Raw genomic sequence first — 23,480 nt, forward strand, 5'->3', positions numbered from 1 at the left:
GGCCTGACCCTGAGGGAGCAGCAGACCCTGTTTCCCTGCTCCAGACACCTCTCATCTCCATCCTTCCTTCAGGCAGGGCTCTGAAGGCCCTTTCTCAGCATTGCTCTTCTTCCTAGATCTGACCAGCCTTCACAGATAACAAAAGGACACAGAAACCATGACTGCTTTTACCACCCGCAGAGGAGACAGAAGGGATTCAAGAAGGATCTTTGACCAGGCACTGCTGAAGCTAAGATTCATCAAATCATAACTCCACCGCTCTGCACAGCGTTTGTTCTTTAAGGCCGTATACAGAAAATCTGAGCAGTAAATGTTCTCCATCTTTGATCAACGTGCCAGCGTGCTGCTGTGAAGTGAAACAGCGTAGGCTGGCAGATGAGAATTTTCCCCAGGGGCATTCCGTGGGGAACACAACAGAGCTGCCTTAACAAGGAAATAAATCTTAAAATATATGAATGCTGTTGTGTAAATGCTTTTGTAGTGCTCGGGGAATAAACCAAAATAATTTAAAAATGCCAAAGCCTCTATTCTGTATTTCTTTGGTTTTTTAACATTTTTGCAAATCTTGGAATTAGCAACTACGTGCTAAAGAGCAGTGCTTTCTTGACAGTTGCGACATGAAGCATCTCAGCTTCCTGCCTTTGCAGTCCCTTGCAGGCCGAGCTTTCCCTCAAGCTGCAGGATGAAAGCCAGGCAGGAACCAGGGGAGGGCTGGATGCTGCCTGCCATCATAGCCCAGGTGTAGCTATGGCTAAATCCCCAACTTCCTCATCAACATATAACATGTGTGTACCTACATGGTAAAACATCTCTCCTAGGATTCAGACTCCCAGTTCACTTTTTGTGTGGCTGCTTTTGAATGCAGCCCCGCTGCCAGATCCAAGCGACTCACCCAGCTGGTAGGGCCACCTCCAAAGGCAAGTTATTCCAGTGTGGTTACTTGTAGCAGAAACCTGCAGCTGCAGCCTTTTAAAATGACCTGGGGTGTGCACCATGAGATTGCAGAGGCTGCACAGTGACTGTAAAGGGGAAGAACTGAATTTCCTGAGGTAACGCTTTCTTGCAAAGATGGGAAGCTGCCTTGGCTAGAAATACCTGGCACACACAAAGGTAAGGTGCAAGAAGCACCAGAGGAAGCGCTGTGAGCAGTCCTTCAGCTCCTAGAAGCATTAAGGACACAAGCTCCAGCTGTTCCCAGGAACTATCGTGTTGCTTCTCTTTTTCCCCACTAACATCTATTACAATCTTCTTTTAAAATCTTTTCTGCAATCTATTACAGAGCTTCTCAGGAGAATCAACAGGACTTTGGCAAAGGATGCCAGACACTTTCTGAAGTAAGCTACACAGCACTGAGAGTTCAAGATTTCCTATTGTTTCCTTGTAATGCCTCTCACAGCTCTTGGCAGCTCACGAGGATTGGGCATGGTACTTCTTACATGAGTGTGTACTGGAACTGCAAACATTGAGCAATGCACACTGCAGCAGCTCCAGATGGTTAAGCAAAACTAATACAGCATGATTAACTAGCTTTTAAACACTCGCAAAGAAAGCTATCTGAACACAATAAAGCTACTCATATTTTCTTTGCCAATCTTACTAAAAGCTTCACTTAGCTTACAGGCAGGATTCAATGGGATGCAGTGTTGAGAACAGCTTACCTGGTACTCAATTCCCAACAGTTAAATAGCATTTAGTTAAAAACACTGATTGCAGAGCACATCAAATGCATCCTACCTCCTGCTTGTGCTCCACACCTTCATTTGCCAATACAGACCTGGATTCCAAATAGCCTCAAATACAAACAGTACTTGACAGGCTCTTGCCTGAACCCGCAACTCTGGCTCCCCTATTTGATCCTGTGCCTGGATTTGCAAGATGAGGCAGAAAATACCTACAGAGGAGTCACAGGCTCTGCTGGAATTTCACCTATATCATATAACCTGTCAAACCCTACCTGAATTAAAGTGCTATCTACCAGAATTATTTTTATTGGGATGTCTAATTACACAGTAGATCTAATTAGAAGTTATTTGCCTACTTTAAGTTTGATTTTGTCAAATGCTTTTAATCAGGTACCTATATTAACATTAATTTACAATCCATTCCTACCAGCTGCCATAGGATGATGGATTAGATGTTAGTGTAATTGCATCAGCACTGAAAAAAATCTTCAGGAAATGAAGATGCTTCAGTATCATTGTACACTGGCATGAGAGTAGGACAACCTTCTCTGAATATACTTGGATACCCATCCCTTCCTGGAAGTGGCATACAGGAAGAATGCAATTTTTTTGCTATCTTTGAAAGCAAATTCAGTAGCACCCACAGGAAAGTTCTCCACAAAGTTGATTTTGAAGGCTATTCTGCAGCTGGAAGTTCTCAGTTGTTGTAAAACACTGCCTGAGCAAAGCAAACATCAATACTTACTACCATATTTTCAGTTCAGTAATGCTGCAGGAGGACTTCAGAACAAAACAGCCCTACGACACAAAATAGGTTTTTAAAGTCCTTTATTAATCTGAATATAAAAAGACAGAAGTTGCCTACAATATAGGACAAAAGCTCTCGCTTCATGAGGAAACAAAATTTTCTTTACAAAGTGAAAAAATAAATACCCTCTTAGAGTAAGGTTTATATGCTAATGTGTCATAAAAAAGTAGAGTTTTAATATTTTGACAAAATGTCTGTGCAAAGAAACAGATGCATAAACACACATTACTGCTACATTAAGGCAATATGAAAAGTATAGTCAGAAAGATTCAGTAAAGTGACAGTGTATTTTTCTAGCTTTGAATAAGCCAGTATTGCACCCAAATACGGTCTCTAGTTCCCTCTGTATCCTGGAGAATATACTAGGAAACTGGAGTCTCAAATGCCCGAACAGGAGGGGGGAGGTGGAGAATAAAAACATTTTAGCAATTAATAACCTAGCCAATAAAGACATTAACCAAAGAAAGCATTTAAAATTATGCATGACCACAATGGTGCATGATTGACACTTTGATATCAATCTCCAGCAATAAAGTCAACTTCAGGGCAGCTAACTGCAGCAGCTGCCATCACCCTCCAAGCTGGATGCTGATCTTCCCAGGTTCATACTGGGAATACTTTGCCTGAGAATCATGGATGGAGCCTCTCCACAGTGCTTTCCATAGGGCATCACTATGAACTACAAGACTCTCCTGATCTACCCTCAGCACTTTGAAATTAACCAACTTGTTCTGCCTTGAAAGCTACACACTGGGATTTTCTATTTAAGAAGACAGAACACAGCTGCCTGAGGAACCCTTTTAACTTTTCTTTTTCCAGTGTTCTCCCCCCTTTAAAGCAACTGACTAAAAGCAGAAGCTACAAGCCATACTAAACAGGTATTTGTAAAAGCTGGTTTTACTATTAAAATAAATGGAATGACTGAACTAAAAAAAAAGAATTGGAAGAGTAAAAGAAAAGGCTGCATTGCTCTTGCTGGGAATAACAATGCATATACCACATTTCTCCAGGGCTCCCTAGCTTTTTGGCAACACTGCCATACTACAAACTTACACATGATTTTCCTTTTCAGTAACATAAATCAATTAACAGCTTTGCTCTCAAAAGCTGTCCCAAACCATCTTGGGCATGCTGAGCGAAGAATATTTATGTTTGAAAACGCAGTATTTTTGCTTTTAATCATGGATTGGTGCCAGAGTGATTGCTTTCTTCACCATCAATGGTTGCAATTTGTATTAGTGCAGTTTAAAGAGGACACGATGGATTTAAAGCGTGTACGGAGATCATATCACAGTCAGATTGAGGAGACTAGTGTGGGTTGGCAAGTACACATGCTGGACATGCTCTACACGAGATCTGCAAACAGGACATGACTGCAAAGGAAAAAAGGACATTAGTTTACTTCAGATTTTGAACACTTCTGCCTTTACTGGAGACTACACGACAAGCAGTATTTCACGACCTCCATATTTAAAACAGGACATTCTGACATTCATCCTTACTCTCACCACAATAGAACTTGCACAGCTACAGCTTATCTTTCCTACTCATCTGAACAGAATGTCCTTTGAAGCTAGCTCACTCAGAGCTATTTTAAAACTCAGTTTCGCTAACAGTGTGCACTGTTTTATTAATCTGGGACTGTAGGTATTCAGAAAACCAAGCTTCCACATCTTTAACTCACGCTTCAATGGCATTGGACTTACCTGTAACTGGGCAGCACAGGCCTTGCAGCACACTGTATGGCCACAGGGACAAAAGGTTGAATTTATTTCCTCTTCACAACACACCATACAAAGCATGGACTCCTTTAGCTTCCGTAACTTCTCTTGCAGAGCTTTTGTTTGTTGGCAGCTAAGGCCCTCACAATTGTCACAGTTCATGCTACTCTCTGAAGATTTCAGAGGAGAACTTGGTGGGGTTTGGTCACTTCTTGAAACAAGATCCACAATGCCAGCATTATAGAGAGCTCTTCTTGCATGATCATAAACCTCTTTTGAGGTTCTTTTAATGTCAAAGACATATTTTTTCCCAAGATTAATGTTTTCGTTCAGGAACAGAGATGCTAGGTGACCCTTTAAGTCTCGACTATATTGCATCATGACAGCACTAGTGACAGTGTCACACCTATAAAACAGTAGGACAAATGCAAGTTTGTTTAGTTATTAAGCATCTCTAGAATTATTTTTCCTAAAGCTGAAATAACATACTGAAACTAAAACAAAAACGGGTCTGACATATTTAAGATCTGACATTGTTTGCATAATACTTTTCAAGCTGTTTTTAAAACAGAAGAGAATGTGACATTTGATATCTTTGAAAAGGTACAAAAATCTGGTAAAACAATCAACCTACTGAAAGGAGTCGAGGTAATAAAAGCAGCAAACACTTGTTTAATACATAATTCTGCCTGGCAGCACCTCTTCACATGGTAATTCCTTGATTGTACATTAAATAACTGTAATTAATAGCCTCCAGCATAACAACCAACAGTTCTTTCCCTAACAGGCTCTCCAAATGTTTTAGCACAGTGCAAGTTTGGTTAAAAGCATTACTTGACACTAAGTATTGATACACCAGCACTGCATCATCTGAAGTACATCAGGGTGAATGCATTAAATGAATGCAGTTCCATTTGCTAGAGTGCTCAGCTAACCTAACCACAGATCAGTGATCTAAACCTCAGAAGCTTAAGACATTGTCACCTTTCTAGACAAGGTAGGATAAGAAAAAAAGAACTATAGCCTCAGATGGTTTAAGGCCCAAGAATCTAAGCTTATGGGCAAATACTAAAATTCTGCTTAATTACAATCAGACACTGCAAAGGACAGCAGAAATGACAAGCAGAGACGAAGACCAGACAGTTAAGATTGTCTAGTAAGTTATTTAAGGTTTTAATTGCCTAGAAAGTAGTAAGAATGCAAAATAAAAGTGCATGGGCAGCTAATTAAGGAGAACAAGTCATGCTTAACATCGTGCTCACAAAATAAGCAGTGGTTAGCTGCTAAGTAGCTGCAGCAGTTAGAAAGGCAACTAGTTGATGTTAATTACTCTCACTGTATTAAACTGATCTGGTATGAGAAGCTGCACAGCTCTTTGCCATCTTCTTCTGCTGAAGTTCAATTCTTCTCTTAAATAACCAATATGTGGTAGTTAATTTAGAGAAGAAATATCACTGATGGTTACTTCTACTGATCAGTGCTGGACTTCACATAGCAGTGAGTAGTAGTTTCAAATAATCAGCCATCAGAAATCGATTATAACAGCTCTGCCTCAAAGACAGAAGGATAAAGACAACTGATAGACCCTGGCATGAAACAGAATCTTAAGTACGTAAGCAGAGTCAAGAGGAAACGTAGGAGGATCATAGGAGCTGTAGGAAGAGAACTTCTGGCAACAAGAGTAGCCTAATGAAGGAGAAATGAGTGCATATCAAGTACACATGCATGAACTACAGCTACAAGTTTTGAAAAACAAGCTCTCCCCTGCTCCTTCGCTCTTGCCTTGACTCATACACAAGGTATCATGAAGTCAACAGCAAGCTTCTGTCCCTAAGATGCTGTTATTCATAGCAGAGTGCTAAAGTTTTTTTTCTTTCAAATACTCCAATCCTACAGAATGGAAAGGAACAAAAAAACTATTCAGCTTCCGGCCTTGAGGGAAGAGCTAAGTTGATTCACATGGCAGCACTGACCTGTAAAACGCGTGGGTCTCTGTAATGGCTCTGTAGAGTCCACTCGCTGCCCTTGTACTGATCATCTTAAACAGGAGAACGACGCTGTTACCGGACTCCTTAGTAACAGTCAGGTACACATTTTTCCCAGACTGAGTTGCCATCTGAACGACAGGATAAGCAATCCTAAGAAAAAAAAATTAGATTTAAAGGGCATTTCCCACGACCTGAAAGCACACTTCCTCAAGTTACCTTCATTTCATGACTTTCCACCACTGCCTGTAATACTGAAGACACTGCTTTGGAAGTACATAAAACTCAGAAGTATTCAGACTGATTGTTGCTACCCTCACAACCTACACTGCAATAGCTCCTTTCAGTAATTCGGAGCAGTTTTGTCTATTTATGTAAAAAAACAGAGGCACACACAGCAGTTCTGAAAAATGAAAAACACTTCCACATAAGACATACCTGTTGATCGGACTAAAGTCATCTTTACAGATGGATATGCCTTCAGGTCCAACACCGATAAGGAGCTTTTGCCCTTCACTGTCTCTAACAGAGTGCCACTCTACCCCGTAGTTCTCCAGTGCTGTCACAATCTGTAGAACCTGATATTCAGCAGAAGCTTGACTTAGACCTTCCAGCTCCTTGTGCTTTGCAATAATGCTGTTGGTGAAAAGATGAAGGATAGATGAAATAACTCAAGTACATGCTGCTGCTGCTAGCAGGTGGGTGTAACATGGGTTTTGGATGACCTAGTTAAACAGATTACTCTTCTGGGTCTGAAATAACTGGAAATCTATAGCTGGATAAAACAGGTCAGACATTTAATAGAAGATTTCTAAAACATTCTGAGAATATTTGGAGATAATACTATAATTTGCTTAAAAACCATAAAGGCTAAATGCAACCAAGACTTCTCTTTTAAGCTACCCTCTCCTTAAGCATTCACCTGAATCAGCATAAAATTCACAATGAAAAATACACAGGAAAGCATTTTAGCCCCAGCAGATACACCATGGCATCAGCAGCTTAGGGCATAACCAAAATTCCATGCTTTTGGCTTCCATATTATTCCATTATTTTACTTATATATATATTTACCTCTCCAGAATAGTGGTGGTGAGCTCTTTTGCACATAGCTCTTCATAATTGTACTTGGCAGTGTTCTGGTTATAGTCTCCAAACTTCATCTGAGCCAACAATGCACTGAGTTCGATTGCATGCTCTGAGGAACACTGAAGATTACCAGCCAAAAGATCTTCTTTTATATGCAAGAAAAACATATGCCTGCAATGAAATCAGAAATGTTTGCTTATATTAGATGATACAGCATGTTTGGTAATCAAAATACATATCGAATACACATCAAATGCACTTGGTAATCAAGAATTTCCAGAGAGTATAACACATTCTGGCATAGGGGAAAGGAGCCCACCTTCTTGCTGTGCTCTTGAAGATGAAAGTACAAGTAAAGGCAGTGTCTGAAAGCATGATTAAAATAAGCTAGACTTCAACATCAGTCTTAATAAATTAACTTGCTTTCACTTTTAAGGCCACTGGCTAACTTCACTAAGTAAAATACCAATGAAACACATAGGTTAATCTCCTTTATTTTCTTTTGTTACTATTTTCAAATTACAAAAGAAAATCTATGAAGAGCAGCTCAAACAGCATATGTAATTTTATCACACAAGGGAGAATGTACTTCCTCTACACAGATGCAAAAGCTCTGCCACCAGTTAAAGATGGCACTTTTGCCATGAATAAGAGAGTAACTTGGAATCAAGGCTAGCTTGAGATGAGCTGGAAAATTCACTAAGCTGTTCTTAATTAGCTAATAGGCCAGTCAGACAAATCAAGTTCTCTACCATCACTAACAGCAGCTCCTTAATTCCCACTGTAGTCTACCTTTACTTCTGCAAATTCATCCTTATCTTCCTTCAGGGAAGGAAATATACCTTTCTTTCCACTTTTTCTTAACACTCAGCATGTTTATGGGTGCCAGATGCAGCAGTAATTATGTTTCACTGAGAAAGCCTTCAATAAATCAAGTTTAGTACTCACAGGGATACATCATAGCTTCTACCACCAACAGGACATTTTCATTCTACCATCTTCTCTAAAATTAAATGTAATCTTTTTAAAGAAGTTATGTTGGATCACTGAAGTTCAAATGCTGGTTAATGATTGCTTTTGAAAGAAAAGCTAACTCTGGGTGTCACATGCAGCTCCTCTTATAACACACTTCAGTTTACAGGGCTACCTTCCCACCATGATCCATTACATATCTTGCAAAATGCGTGCTCATTCTTTGTTCTATGAAGGTAAAAACCAGAGCTCAAAAAACACAAATATCAGCCCCCCAAATGCCCACATCCACAGCTTCGGAAAGAAGAAAAACATTAGATATCATCCCATAAGCTTCTCCATTACAGCAGTACATTGCAGCATTAGCACTGCCCTTTACAACCTGCACAAAGCATACTTACAGCAACGCTGTGGTTGCTTGCCAGACAAGTGCTCTAAGTGCATCACTCAGATGTCTAGATGCAGATCCATGCTTCAGTGGGCCTGAGGGAAGTCTTTTCCCCCTGCAGAATGCACATTTGAGTGGTGGGAACACAAGAACTTGACACAACAGCTGTCTCTCCTGTTAGCAGGCTATTCCTTGTTTAGGCTCCTCCTGCAGGAGGTCTCGAACTTCTGTTACAACCTCTGTCCCTCTGGCTTGAGCCATAGAAAGGCATAGCTGGAGGTTTTCAAGTGGATGGATGGGTTGTACACACTCCTTTCAAAGCTCCATTCATAAATCTATCCATAAATCCAATCCAATTAATTATTAAAGAGTTGGGGGCAAAATATATCCAAACAGTAGCATTTCCTTGATCCCAATCAACATTACCTAAACTAAAAGGCTTTTCCATGCACTTCTACTCCTGCTAGTATGAAAGCAGGTTTTCTAGTTCTGCTAACTACATACTAATTACACCTACAGTATTTCAAAGAAGAAACTGACAATTTTATTCTCATTAGCTGACATGTTTTCATCTGCCACACCTAAATACTTGTATCTTCATTTTGTGTACTTTGCATACATGACAGCATTGACTACATAAGGAAAAGCCAGCATTCTGCTCTGGCAGGGAGACCTTATTGACATCAGGGAAGGGGAATTGAACAAACAAAAGATGGCTCCTGCAGATACAGATGAAGCTACAGCACTGGTGTTTTTCTTTTTTGGTCCTGAAATGCATCACAGGAAGGAAAAGCATCTATAAATTGAAAGAATGAGTGCTGCAAGTGTTTCATACATCTGAAAAAGCAGTTCTAATTAGCGCTGTCTTTCCACCCAGCCTTTTTTAAGATTATGCTTTTCCAAAAATACATCAATATCCACTGCAAAAATCAACACCCTTCAAGGTTGCAAACATTACACCAGTCAGATTCTGGGACTATAAAAAGATTTTTCTTTTTATACACAACTATAACCTTTTTTTATCCTCACATGCAAAAGAATGCGCTTTCACTGCTGAATACACCCCAGCACAATGAAAAACAGGAGCCCTGAGGCAGTTGGACTTCTAATTCTGTGAAGTGTAAAGGGCCCAACAGATTGCCTGTAGAAAAGCTGGTTGTATTACAGATACTGTTGCTCACCAGAAAGTATTTAAGGTTTTGTAAATTAGTTTCTGACCTAAGCTGAGATTCTATTGAAATCATTAGACAACACTTAACCCATCTCTCTAACATAGATATATAAAACACCTCTAGATATATAAAACCTCTAGATATATAAAAACACCAAGGTTTTTAGCACCTCTATCAATATACAAGCTGGGCAGTAGAACGGCACACAGTTTTCCAAGGAATTATTTTAGTATTAGTGTTTTATACTTAATGGAATTCTTATCCAATGAGTTTAAAGCTGTTTTAAACTCAAATCTGTCGAGTTTCCAACACAGCTGACAGAATACTTTATTTTGAACACCATAAGACAGTAATTGCTTTTGTTCCTGCACCATTCACCACCTCAGTTGTACGCGCTATGTTAATATTTATTACCTGCTAGAAATTTAAGAAATAACTGAAAGGAAAGGCATTTTTCCTCTCTTCCCTTCAATATTCTTTAGTACATCCTGCCACTTTGTTACTACTCTTGCCAAAGTTCCACTTAACCTTTAGCTCTCCTTAGAAAATAGTTCTTCGTAAGTAGAAGTGCATCAGAGGTGCATCCATTTCATATTGTGGCTGCTAGTCACCTTAACATTCTCCAGGCATATTGGGACATCTCACAGCTAAAAGACAGCTTTAAAAGCAAACGGAACCTTCCACTGCAGTCACAAATATGATGCATTCTATACATGACAGCATTTGCACAGAAGTCTGTGCAGCTTAAAGAACATTAATTCCATCACCCCAACCTCATGCCAGCTAGATATTCCTGTATGTTCAGTTATAGAATACCTTCTTCCACTTTCTACTTAGAAATATTGATAAATGCCCAAAGCAACAAGTTTGTCAAAGCCACCACACAGCACTGCCTCCTGCCAAAGGGAAGAAAAAGCAGTTTGAAAGTTAGAACACACATGCTTTTCTCAAGCACTGGTTACATGGGTGATTTTGTACTTCTTTAGTCATCATGACACTGCCCTAGAACTTTCTACACCATATAAGTCCTATGAGAATATTAAAGCACTTTAATGCACAGCCATGATTAATGTACCTGCTAGTTGCACACAAGTAATTTGATACTGAATATATTTTGGCATAAGTAGCAAACCCATGCACTAAATCAAGTGCTACTTTCCTCTCAGAAAGAACTCAAATGCAGGCTGACCAGCTGGATTGCTACTGCCAAAAATGTGTCATTACAGGGAAGTACTGATATTTCTAAGGAAGAGAGTCGAAATCGGCCTGTTGTCAAATCAGTTGGAATAGAACTAAGGGTTGCACAGAATAAGAGCTATGAAAAGTATATGCAATAGAAGACTCATTTCTCCTTCATACAAAACTTTGAAGATAATTACATACGTCAGGACTCAAAATTCCGCAGTGAAAATTTGGCTCATCATACAGCTTTTCCTGTTGTTGCTTAAACCAAAGGGAAACAGTGCAAATAGAGATAAGTTTACATACAAAGATATGTTCCAAACTCAGCCAACAGCTGAAGTGCCAAAACTCAATCCTTCACCAATAGAAGTGCCCGCATGACTAACAGCTCCCAGATTAGGGGAGTCCATCCGTTCGCCAGACTTCTGGCAAGAATCTTAGCACCCATCCCAAGGAGCTGCCTGTGCTCTGCGGTATGACGGCCCCAAAAAGAGCTTCCAGGGTAAGCTCACTGCTGCTGTGCAGTAATTTACAACTACACAGACTAGAGAAACCAAAGACAGGATTGTTCTCCCTAAAAACACATCGCTGAGGAAATAGATTATCATTCTATTTTTAAAAGCAGATATAAACCATATGTAAAAGACAGCCTCACGGTTACGTTCCTTCCCTGCTATCTTTATCCCTACTTGTGCTCAGCATGTGAAAGGTCACCCACTGCAACTCAGCTCTGCTTGCAGAGACAGATCCACACGTCCTGGTGTCCATTACAGCAGACCTTACTGCACTGTAACAAATGCCAGTTGTGCCAGCATGGGACTATGGGGTATTTTCCATACTTTCTCATGGCCAGGTGCATCTAACACTGGAGTTTTACAAGCCCGCTCTTCATTTTGGCTAGCAGAACTGCAAGACTCAGAAACAGCACGCACAGCAGCCTCCAAAGCACTAATCACCTATCCGAAAGTTGGCAGAACACGGTTATTTTGAACACTTTGTGAGACTCTGGGTCTCATCAGAAGCAGACACACTGTTTAACTTGCCACAGCTTACATAAGAATACTTTTCAGTCATATCACACAAGACGAGCAGTCGCCCGCTCTGAAAGGGGCGGGTAAACATTTCGTTGCTCAAGCAATCTCCACTCGAAAATTATTTCTGCTTTTGGGCGATGACCCAAACGCGGACTTTGGCTCCGCCGGGCCTCGCTCTCTGCCCGGAGACCGGGGAGCCGCGCACCAATGGGGAGCCGGGGCCGCCCATTGGCGGGAACCGCCGCTCTCCGCTCGGGTTACTCGCGGTCACCGCCCCTGAGCGCCCCGGCCGTGAGGGTTCCGCCCCGCGCGGCTCTCTGCAAACCCCGAAGCACAACCGTTCCTCGGCTTCCCACTCAGCAAAGGCAGTGTGTTGCCACAGCGGTCGAAGACGCAACGACAGCCTCGCATTTGGTGGCAGGAAGGCTTTCTTGCATCAGAATATTAAAAATGCATGAGGCCGCGATCTTCCAGTGATGAAAGATAACAGGAGCACGGGCTGATGTTCAGCAGTCAGATCAGCTCCTTGCACAGCATGTGGAAACTTGAACAATAAAAAGCAACAGAAATGTACAGCCAAGTTCTAAACGCAAAGGCGAGACAAAGATCTCTATCATGAAGTGCTCAAACTGAGGTCAACAAAACATCCCAAGCGTATGGAGAAACCAGAACAACTCAGTGGCAACATCTGCTATTAGTCACAGCAAAGCACATCCATCACCCAGATGATTTTACAATTACTTGCAACTTCGCAGATTTCAACTGCAGTCTCAGGATGCACCTATAAGGCAAGTCAGCTTCAGAGGCAGAACATAAGGATTGAGACTTCCCCAGCTTTCTTCGTGCAAAGACTAGAGCAAAACAGTGCCAGAAACACCCTCCTTGTATACTAGCTGTGCATGTAACTGTGCTACAGGAAACAGAGAATACCCATCTCTTTGTCATCCAGAACACTGACTTTGCAAGTGAAAGAAAGAAGCAAGGTGTTGGTTGTAACTGTACAGCTCATTTTAACTCTATTCTATGATACACCTACTGATGCAGCCACAGGTTCGACATATTTTTATCTTTCCCTTTGTTCTACACAAGCTTGCATTTAAACTAAAATAGGGTGCATGGCTTAACCCTTCAGCAAACCCGAGAAGGAATAGCAAATTTAATGTAACTCAGTGCCAGCACTACAGAAATACACATTAACCACAACCACTATGGTGTTCCAAGTCTGTTACATGCAGGCTAGCGAGTAGACAACTAAAATGCAGCCAACACAAACTATTTTGCAACACAGATTTAATTTTTAACGCAAGCACTTTTAGCACATATTGATTGGATGTGGACTGAACAGCTCACTTCAAGATAGCATTTTATGCAATTATCTTGAAATGTGAATACTCCTAAGGCCCCAGATAAGCCATTTCTCTGTAAAACATCAATTCATTTTCACCACAGCCTCATTTTAATAGACCTCTCACTGACTGAGTCTCAGCATTAGACTTATTTGTTAAAGTCTCAGAACAGCCTTAATCCATACTTAAAAAGAGAAGTCATCCCATCTACAACCTTTTAAAGTCATCTTTACAGTGGAATAAACTCACGGACTTTGATGTATGTACATACAAGTTATATTGCAGCCTAGCTACAAAACCTGTCTCCTAGGCCCTTGGGGTATGTTTCACCACTTCAAGCTGTTAGCTTAGACAACATGCCAAGACTTGCATTGATGGTGTTGAAGGTAGGAAGACAGGTGCCTTGTAAAGCAGAACAAACACTCAGCAGCAACAGCAAAACACCAATCACACCTGCACTGTTTCCTCAGATTCACCCTGATTTTGTCTGAGTGAGGAGGTGCATCCAACACTTCAGGGGCAATCTCATCTGCTTCATCAGGAATGAGACCTTGTTGCTTCTTCTGTTCTACATAAAAATCCTTTATTTACTTTTTTTTTTTAAACTCACTCTCACTGAGAACATTTAAGACAATCTTTTTTTGAAGAAAAACATTCAATAAGAGCCCAAAGATACAGCACAGAAGTTAGAATTTTCCTTAAAAACAAACAAACAAACACTGGATTTGTTGGAATGTATTTGCCCAACTAAATCTATTCTGTAGAATAAATAAAAGTTCTACAAACAGCCTTCCGAGAACTTCAACCAGACTGGGCAACGACCATTCCCCAAAGCCTCACCCCTACACATAACTAAAGAAAAACTCAGAAGACCTCTTTGCATGCAATACACACCAAATCAGGTCATCAGTTTCTGACCAAATTATACACATATTCTGCACAGAACAAGGGTGCTGTATCCATGGTTTTAATTCTCAAAGTACCAAATAAAGGCCAATAGCAAAAACACATTTTGGCACTACCACCCAGACACTGGATTTCCATCTGTCCCATTTACTACTTAAAACAAAAAATATTAGCTGAGAGATCAGTATTAAACTTACATCCTCAGCTTTCCCTAAAGAGAAAGCAAGTGCAGATGAAGTGGGAAGGCAGTAATCAAACCCGGAGTGAAAGCAAGCACTCCTCACTAATCTAAGGAGTCGAAATCTTAAGTCCGGCTAGCAGTGTAACAATTTAGTTACTAGGACTGGCTAGAGAAGCAGAACAGCTGTTTCTTTTGTAGCCTCACAGGCCCTGTAGCTGTTTGAAAGCTACTGTAACATGATACCAGACAAAAAGGAATTCAGCAAGTTTTTGCTCTGTGGGAGGAATTGTTTCCTGCCTTAGAACGACCTACAGTAACACTACTGAGCTGGGGTTACTATCGGACACACATTTGCCATAGAAATAAGTTGTTGCTGCTAATTCAGTTTCTTCCAGCACTAATTTCCCATGTACTGCTAGCTACTCATGCCTTTACTTTTTCAGAAAGTACTTTTAAACAATGGATTTTTTAAACTGAGTTGAACAGGGAATATCAGAAGATGGGAGAAATAGAGCCTCCGCATCATCATTCTCACAAGTTAACAAAACTGAAAACAAAATTAGCTTTGCTTACAGCCATCTTTACCTTACCTAGTCTGTTCTTGTAAGATCAGATGCGGCTCTACAAAGAACTTGACTCTTAATTTAAACCGATAAGGAGCTAAACCATCCATCTGCTGGGAAATCCTGTTCCTCAGATTCAGCCATAGATTCTCCCCTTTGCTGCCAGTGAACTGCAGTCCGAAGTAATCAACTTCTATGATCCCCAACCTTCTGCAAACCTGAAAGAAAGAGGTCCTTTATAAGGAACGAACAACACGATTAGACAAAGATACCACGACTCAAAAAATCGAGTTGTGCGTGAGCAGCCTGAAACGAGAAACCCTGTTCACAAGCATCTTTATACGAGCGTTTTGTGGTTTTTTTTTTTTTAATAGATTTTTCAAAAAAGAGCGTGCGAAGCAGTACGTAAACAGGCACTGAGAGCGAGCAGGCGACGTCCCCACCGGCCGAGAACAACACGGACTTCACGACCCCTCGGGACAGAGGCCCGAGCCCCGCAGCCAGCAGCGCTCCCCGGGCGGGGCTCGGCTTCACCCGGGCGCCACGCACAGACGGGGCAGCGGCGCTCGGCTCTTCCCGCAGCTAGCCGCACCTGGACACGGCCTCAGCTACTGCGGGCCCCGCCCGGGCTGCCTCGTCGCGGCCAGACGGGTCTCCTCGTGTCCTCCTGCTCCCGGGTTGGAGGTTAAGATGTGGCTGCAGCAGAGAGGCCGAGGCCTCCCGAGCCCGCGCCGCATCCCCCGGCAGCCCGCCCTTCCCTTACACAAGTGAAGGAGAAAGGCGATAACCACCGCCGGGCCGGAGTGCGGCGAGGAGAAGGATGCGGCAAGCCCTGCATCCGACACGGAAGGAAGGGGAGAAAAAGGAGGAAATAAAGGGAGACCGCCGCCCGCGCCACGGGGGACGCCCCTCACCTGGTTGAGGCAGTCCTCGCCGTTGGCTTTCGCCTCTACCTCCACCTCCATCACCACCGCGTCCGGCCTGGTCACATAGCACAGCATGGCTGGGGTCGGCCAGCGCCGCCACCGCGGGCGGACCGAGCGGCTGCTGCCGTCACCGGCAGGGAAGGGCGGCTGTGGCTGCGGGCTGCACCTCGCCCCCCACGCCCGTTCTCCGCCACAACGCTCCGACTGACCACGCTCCGCTGCCGCCGCTCCCTCCTTATATACCCTCTGCGTCCCCCCCTGCGCGGCACCTGCGGACCAATCGCGAGGCGTCGCTCGCCGCTGCGGGCCGCTCCGCCACCAATCAGCGCCGCTGTCCTCGGGAGAACGGCTGCGGCTGATTTTTGGGTGCGGGGCTGGGCTGTGGGGCGCCCCCTGCCGGCCTGGGGGTGTGGTGAGGAAGGACGGGATATGGATGGGGAAAACGCGGGGCGGGTTTGGGAAAAACAGCTCCTTTGCAGGGACTTTATGACGGGGAGATGAGCCACCAACATGAAAATCACAGCATGTTTTTCTCCACTTGTTCTTCAGTTTATTTCGGAGTGGGTGCAGGAAAAGTTTGGGTTTCATTTCTTGCTTGCACACATACCTCTGCTGTGGCATTTCCTGCGATTTCTGTCTTAACCGAAGAATGTCCCAGATAACAGCTAGGGTCAGATGCCGCAGGAAAGTGAAGAAATCCTTCCCTAATGGTGTGATAGCACGCTGTATGTTTTACCCAGCACCAAACAGTGATGGCTAGCTTACACCTGGCAGGCATTCCTTACACATCTATTACATTCATGCACCAGGGGGGTTGGCTCTCCTTGCTGTCAGTATTGGGCAGGGCTGGCTCCTGTCCCAGAGGCCTCACCTTTTCTGCATACATCAACATTCCTCCTGTGTTTTCTTCTTGTCTGACCTAACGCAGATGAAGGTGTTCTTATTATGTCTGTAGGAGCACCATCCTGCTTTGAAATCTGCAAAGCCTAAAGCCACCAAAATAGCTTGTAGCGCTAAATCGCATAGATTGGTTAAGCCCTGTGCAAAACAAGCATTTTCAAGTGTGTCATCTGGATGCTGCTGTCACAGAAAGACGTTCCTTTCTGCAGGCCCTCTGTGATGTTTTATTCATGATTTAAGGAGACAGAAAAGAACCGTGTCCTATACTAACATATATGGGACAGCTCTGGAATTGAGAGTACCTTGCAGCCTATTGGGCTCTGCCTGAATGAAAAGCCCAAAGCCTCTTTCGCTCCCACTTAGGCTCTTTGATGGGTCAGTAATACTCAGTGAAGCACACTGACAAATGCATGTTCACCTTTGGAGTGTGGGAGGAGAACACTGCTCACCAACGTGCCATCTTGATGCCGTACGTCATGACATTCTTAGTGCTGCACCACAGCAATGCCTCCAGGATGGATCACACTTTCACTACGGTACTGAGTTGTGTATAAATTGCCCAGGTGTGATCCCTATACAAGGTTCCTTTTTGGTCACATCCTATTTCACACAGCAGGTGCTGTTCATAGTGCCTCCTTGTCTGATATTTGAATGGAAAGCCTGCGTGAAAGCAATTGTGTAGAAAAGATAAGTTCCAGACCTTTGAACTTGGAGCCTTACACTGCAATATTTGCTCATCTTACTAATAAAGGCTAATGCCTCTCCTTGTACAGGCTTTTGCACACAAGGAAGTTGCCTCCAGGCTGTTGTCGGGATGTTCCATCTCGTGAAGAGTCCAGTAGCACAGTTACGATCTTGCTATCCAGAGGCTTACACAACATCTCTAAGATCCTTTCTTGTGCTGCTTGTTGCCCATGGTATTGAATCCTGTCAAATTCACTTCACTGCTACCAAATATCAGGTCTGTAATCTCACTTCCTGTACTAATCAGAACCAGTATGGGGATGTTAGACCTTGCCTTTTTCTTCCTTATTCTTGCACTTTGTATACACTTTCTTATTGTTCTTATTTAATGCTAGCTCATTTGTTTTGGCTTAAATAGAATATATGATGTAAGTAAGTACAGGCTATGACAGATTGGTAGGCCGTCCCAGACCCATTGTAGAACCAGGGAGGACCTCCACACACCCAGAGGACACAGGGGTGTGAGGGAAGGTGGGAATGCAAATTAAGGACGTGTGACTCTGTGCCTGTGAACTGCATGCCCAGCTATGTATGCACGTGCCTGTATGGGCTGTATACGTGTGTTCTGTATGTGTGTGTCTACTACAAATGCATTTCCAGCCTCACTACTGGTTGGATCTGGAGGCACAGAGCGGCAGTAACCTTGCTGCTCGCAGGCTGATGGATTCACTATGATGTATTTTCCTCTAACATAAATCCTGAGAGAAAAGCACTGGAAAGCACATACCGCGCCATTACTATTCTAGTTCTGCTTTCCTTTTTTTCTTTTTATTTTTTTCTGACCGTCTCTCTGCATTCTGCATCAAACTGGGTAACCCAGGACTAGTTCAGCATAAATGCATTTCAGAATGATTTGAATTGGAGCTGAGGGGGATCACATGATTGCAGTCAGTCTCTTCTGCCATCTCCTCCCTAGGTGAAATCGCTTTGTGCATGAGCACAACCGCAGTGTCTAGCTTCCTTCTTGTCACTGTCAGGGCTGCTGGTCATGCTGCGAATGCACATCACTCACGTGGCTGCTGATCTGCTGGCTGAGCAGCATGGAGGGAAGCATAAAATCGAGGAGCTGCTCTGACACCAGCGGTTGCTTAAGGGAGACATTTATCCATCCATAAACGCACAAACACTTTTCTAAATGAAAAATCTTGTCAGTGTTCTCCCAAATATCATGCCTTTGTCATAACTCCTCTGCTTCACACCTTCCTCCAGTGCTTAATTAGCTTCTATGGCAAAAAAAAAAAGCCTGCTAGTGATTGACGAGCCTCCCACTGTGCTAGTTCACCGTTACCGACACAGCAAACACAGACTAATGTGCTAAAATTGTCCTTAAGTTTACTGTTTTAAGCATCTGGTGATCATACCCAAGACTCTCATTATGCGAGGGGAAAGAAAGTAAAGCTGGGGATGTCAGTTCATTCCTAAGAACACAAAAACAATCCCACCAGATCAGACCAAACGTCGACAGAGCACCAAATCCTATTCCTTGCAGGTTCAGTTCAGTGGTAGACCGCAGGATGAACAAGCAAGGAGGGCTTGTGACTGCTTATATGCTACAAAGGCCAATACATGATGCTGTACTGAAGAATATAAGAAATTCATATTCTTACTCTCTAGAATCCTCTCAACTTTCACTGATTTGCAGCTCCAGAGCTCCTAGTCTGCTTTTGTGCTAGGTAAATAAATTTGTGAAGTAGAATTGTATCTTGTACTCAAAACCTTTCCCAGTTTTGGGCTAGACTCATTACAGAAACTTTATTCTGGATGTTGGGACGTGTATCAGCTGCTCTTGAAATCTATTAACTTCGTTTCATAACTTATTTATTTACAATGGATAGCAAAAAATAATCCCTCCATTTCTGCACTTATTCAGAAACTCCCAACATCAAATCCCTGTTGGACGTGAGCTTGTTTTCCAGGTCATCGATTCCATTTCTGAGCATTTTACTTCCTTTAGTGCTCCTAGAATGGAATAATGATTGATTATTTTCAAGTTGTTAAAATGTGCTCTCACGGATTAGAATGAAAGCTTTCAAAAGAAATTCTCACTACTATTTGTTCCTGCTGCCGCCCCTATAAACTCACATATTTAGGTTGTTTCCCCTTCCCCACATCACTTTCAGAACTGCCAGGAGAATGAGATAAACTGCTTGGAATTAAATAGAATAAAATATCTAGAAGGGGTTGGTATAATAGCTATTTCTGTATGTGTCAAGCATTCAGTAACCACAATTAAAAAGAAAATTACAGGTATCTAGGAAGCCACGACATTGCCTTAATTATAAAAGTCAAGTCCACAAAATACACACTCACACACACATATAAGGTTGTATTTTACTCTCCACTGCAGAGTTTGCAATCACTGATTTCATTTCACAGAGCTGGTACGTCTTGAGCTCAGATTAACTCTCAGTAGTTAAGTATCTGTCTGGGTGATCAAAAGCATGCATAAAAAGGCACATGCAGAAGCACAGTGATTACTAACACCAAGGATGGCCTTAACTGTAATGCTTCTAAAATTTGGAGACTTTGCACACACGATAACTATTCAACAGAATATATTTTAAATAATTGAAATTAGTTTTGAAAGGAAGAATTATCTCCACTCCTGCTTCTTTTTTTTCCCTTTCTATGTCTTTTATTGAATAGCTTCAGTGGAACATTCTTCTGTACTGAAGAAATATTAGCGCCACCACATTGGCTTGACTGAAGCTAAAAAATTATTAATAGCAGCAGTACGTGATGAAAAAATCATGTTTTCCTTTTATGACTGGAAAACACAGGCTTCTGAGAGTACTCGGTGTTCAGATGATGTCACACCGGTCATTTGATGGCAGAAATTGAAATCAATGAGGGCATCCTTCCAGAATTTTGATTAGAGAAAAAGACCTATTTATAATTCTAGCGTCCTGCAAAAATTATCTGTTCTGCTTCTTGAGCTTCTTGCCAGATTACACTGATCTACGAGCAGGTCAAAATATATCACACCAAATTTTAGAAGTGCACTACTGCGTGAATCATTCACTGTATGAATCAGAAAGGGAAATGGTCGTTTAACAGTAGAAAATTCCCCTGGCTTCTTCTGAACGTTAATTTTGATAAGAGAAAGAATTAAAAAAAGAGAAAACACTTGTATGGTTACTATTATCAACAAAGTTTATGTTTTTATTTTAGAATTTATAGAAACATAATCATACTTTGTAATCTAGCAGGAATGCTTTAGAGATTAGTATATTTTAAATACCGTTTTATTCTACTTTGTATACATCAGCTGCAATTGGTACAAATAGAATCAGAGAATCATATTAAGGCTGAAAAATTCCTCAAAGATCATCCAGTCCAACTGTGCACCTACTACCTGCATTTCCCCCCTTAGCCATGTCCCTTAGTACCACATCTACCCTTTCCTTAAACACCACAGGGATGGTGCCTCCACCACTTCCCTGCATAACCTGTTCCAGTGTATAACCATTCTTTCTGAGAAGAAATTCAGTTCACATCATGCTCATTGAGAAGTGGCATCATTCGCTTACAGTCTAAGAAGGAGAAGTAAGAATTTGCTTGTGTTTACCCTAAAGTTGTTTTATTTAGGAATGAGTCTGCAGATATTTAGCAAACAAAACAGTGAACCAAATGCACAGCTGCACAAGAGTGATCTGGTTGCACAACCTTAAGAGTCTGCTTTTCAGGAAGGCATTTTGATGGAGAATTGTCTTTCAATTGAAGTTCTTTGCAGACAAGACTATTATGCGCTTTATCTTTAACCTCAGCCAACAAGATTGACAACAAAATGGAATTAAAAACTGGTCACCCTTAGGACTTGGCGCCTTGACTCATTTTTTATGTATTATTGTATCTTCAGTAACTTCAGTGTACTTAGTTCCCGTTTCATAACTAGTAAAAGCTTGGGGTCTGTGGCCTTCATGGTGACAGTAAAGAGCTCATAAACTGAGTAGAGAGATTAATAATGTCATCATTTTCAGGAATTGATAAGTATTTTTAACAAAACTAAAACTCTAATTGAGCAACGTAAGAAAATTTTCTCTATTTTAGTGCTTGGAATTTTTTTGTGAACAAAAGAAGAACAGACACAAAATTACGGCCATTTCAATTACAGAGATATACAATAAGTAAATTAAGATGGATCAGAAACTTATAAATCTGCCATGAAAGAGAAATAAATGTTTTATAAATGTGATCATTCCTTTCTTTGAATAAGCTTATCTTTCTCTAAGAAATGCCACAGTAAGCAAAGTAAGCACTGAGTAGATCTGGGGGAGTTAATGCAGAGCATGGTGGTTTTCAAACCACGTTTCAGGGAGAATTTAGGCCAAAGTTGGTGATTTTGTCACTTGACAGATCCAGTACTTATCACTGCTATAAAAATGGAGGATGTAAGTGACAAGGAATGATGCCACTCTGGTGGCACAGAGCATTTTTCTGTGCTGTGGTTTGGGGTAGGGAATAGTTCCCTTCACAGCCCTGACGGGAAACTCACTCCTGCCTACCCTTATGGTGTGGATGTGTATCAAAGACAGAACATTTAGCATCTTTTTTTTTTTTTTTAAAGCTGTTTTATAATATGGAGAAAAATATATAAATATATTTCCTGCTAAAAGTGCATACATGCATATATGTGTGCACACATAAATATCTGTATGTACATACTCTCAGTAGTACCTTCTGAGCACAGAAGGTTATTTCCCCAAATGGATGACACCAGTTGTTCCATCAAGTTAATGAAGAGTTTGCCACCTTCAAGAAGCAAATGAAATACAATTGATTTTCTGCAGCATTTGTCTCACAGTTACATGAGTTGCTCTTAGCAGGGTCGGGAGCCTGTTAGACAGAGGCAAGGCTCATGGCACTGTCTGTGCTGTAAATGAATTTGTTTTCATGAACTGGATCCCAAAGCTGACACTTTCTTCTGTAGTCTTGACTGCAGAAGAATTACAATAACTATTTCCTAAAGTCTGTAATCACAAAGTTAGGCTGCTTTTTACACGTATATTTAAGAAGCTCATGAAAAGAGGCATTTTATTCATAGAACTCCCAAATTTTGCTGTCCTCATCTTTGAAGCTTTAAAGTTCTAACAGAGAAAAGAATATTAGTGAAGAGGAAAACCCAGCATGTGAAGTGCATTTGTAGGAAGAGAGAGAGGTGTTTACTTGGTGCATCTTGTGAAGGTATTTGAGAGGACATTGAGTTAAGGATTTGTGAAATGAAGGCAGTGCAGAGGAAACAGAAGACAAAGAGGAAGATATATACAAATTTTGGATTAGAAAGAGTTTTAATGAAAATGGTATCTCCTTGGTAGTGGAAGAAAATATCTAGAATTTAATTTCCTTTCCCAGTGAAAGACTGGGGGAAGAAAGAGAATAAAACAAAAATATGAAGAAAAAAGCTCTGAAAGAAGAGCTCTGTACATTAACTGCAAAATACAGGAGTTCATGCAATACTCTACAGACAATATAATCTCTTGATTCAGGATCATCAGAAACACACATGAAATACTTTCTGATTATTTCGATTTCTCTGCAATTGCCTTGTTCTGAACTTGATTTCTTGCTTGAGAAATGCTTGAGAATGCCTATCTGTAAGTAACAAAAATATCTTAATATCTGTTAGTGGAAGCACTTAAGATCAATCAGAGATAAAGACAAAACAAAAACAGAAATAGTGATATTAACAAACAAAAAAATCACACTTCTCAGAATGGCAGGATCTATGTGGAGAAGTGGATACGTGTGAAAGGTATACATTATGATTGATCTAGAGTCAACCACAGCTGGGGAAAGAACAAAAAGCAAACTATAGAGTTCTCTATTAAATACATACTACAAAAAGAAAAGTCAGATAAACTATCCTTAATTTCGGAGGCTG

General features: G+C 41.6%; 1 protein-coding gene across 1 annotated transcript; it reads right to left on the bottom strand.

Annotated features, from left to right (window-relative positions):
* Positions 1–2,493: 2,493 nt before the first annotated feature.
* MYLIP (myosin regulatory light chain interacting protein) lies at positions 2,494–16,166 on the bottom strand. Its single transcript, XM_052697806.1, has 7 exons — positions 15,944–16,166; positions 15,057–15,247; positions 7,271–7,456; positions 6,635–6,832; positions 6,185–6,349; positions 4,197–4,617; positions 2,494–3,863 (listed from the first exon to the last, which is right to left on the bottom strand). The coding sequence occupies exons 1-7, from the start codon at positions 16,028–16,030 to the stop codon at positions 3,774–3,776; spliced, it is 1,338 nt and encodes a 445-aa protein (XP_052553766.1). The 5' UTR covers positions 16,031–16,166; the 3' UTR covers positions 2,494–3,773.
* Positions 16,167–23,480: the final 7,314 nt, after the last annotated feature.

Source organism: Tympanuchus pallidicinctus, unplaced genomic scaffold (assembly GCF_026119805.1).
Source record: "Tympanuchus pallidicinctus isolate F22 unplaced genomic scaffold, pur_lepc_1.0 scaffold31, whole genome shotgun sequence".
In the NCBI taxonomy this organism is placed as follows: Eukaryota; Metazoa; Chordata; class Aves; order Galliformes; family Phasianidae; genus Tympanuchus; species Tympanuchus pallidicinctus.

Bases quoted from the DNA above. Each gene is read 5' to 3' on its own strand.
- MYLIP (XM_052697806.1), bottom strand. From the start codon at position 16,030: ATGCTGTGCTATGTGACCAGGCCGGACGCGGTGGTGATGGAGGTGGAG. The intron at 15,248-15,943 runs GTGAGGGGCGTC...TCTTTCTTTCAG, and splicing joins GCGAGGACTGCCTCAACCAG to GTTTGCAGAAGGTTGGGGAT. The intron at 6,350-6,634 runs GTATGTCTTATG...TTTTTTTCTTAG, and splicing joins GACTTTAGTCCGATCAACAG to GATTGCTTATCCTGTCGTTC.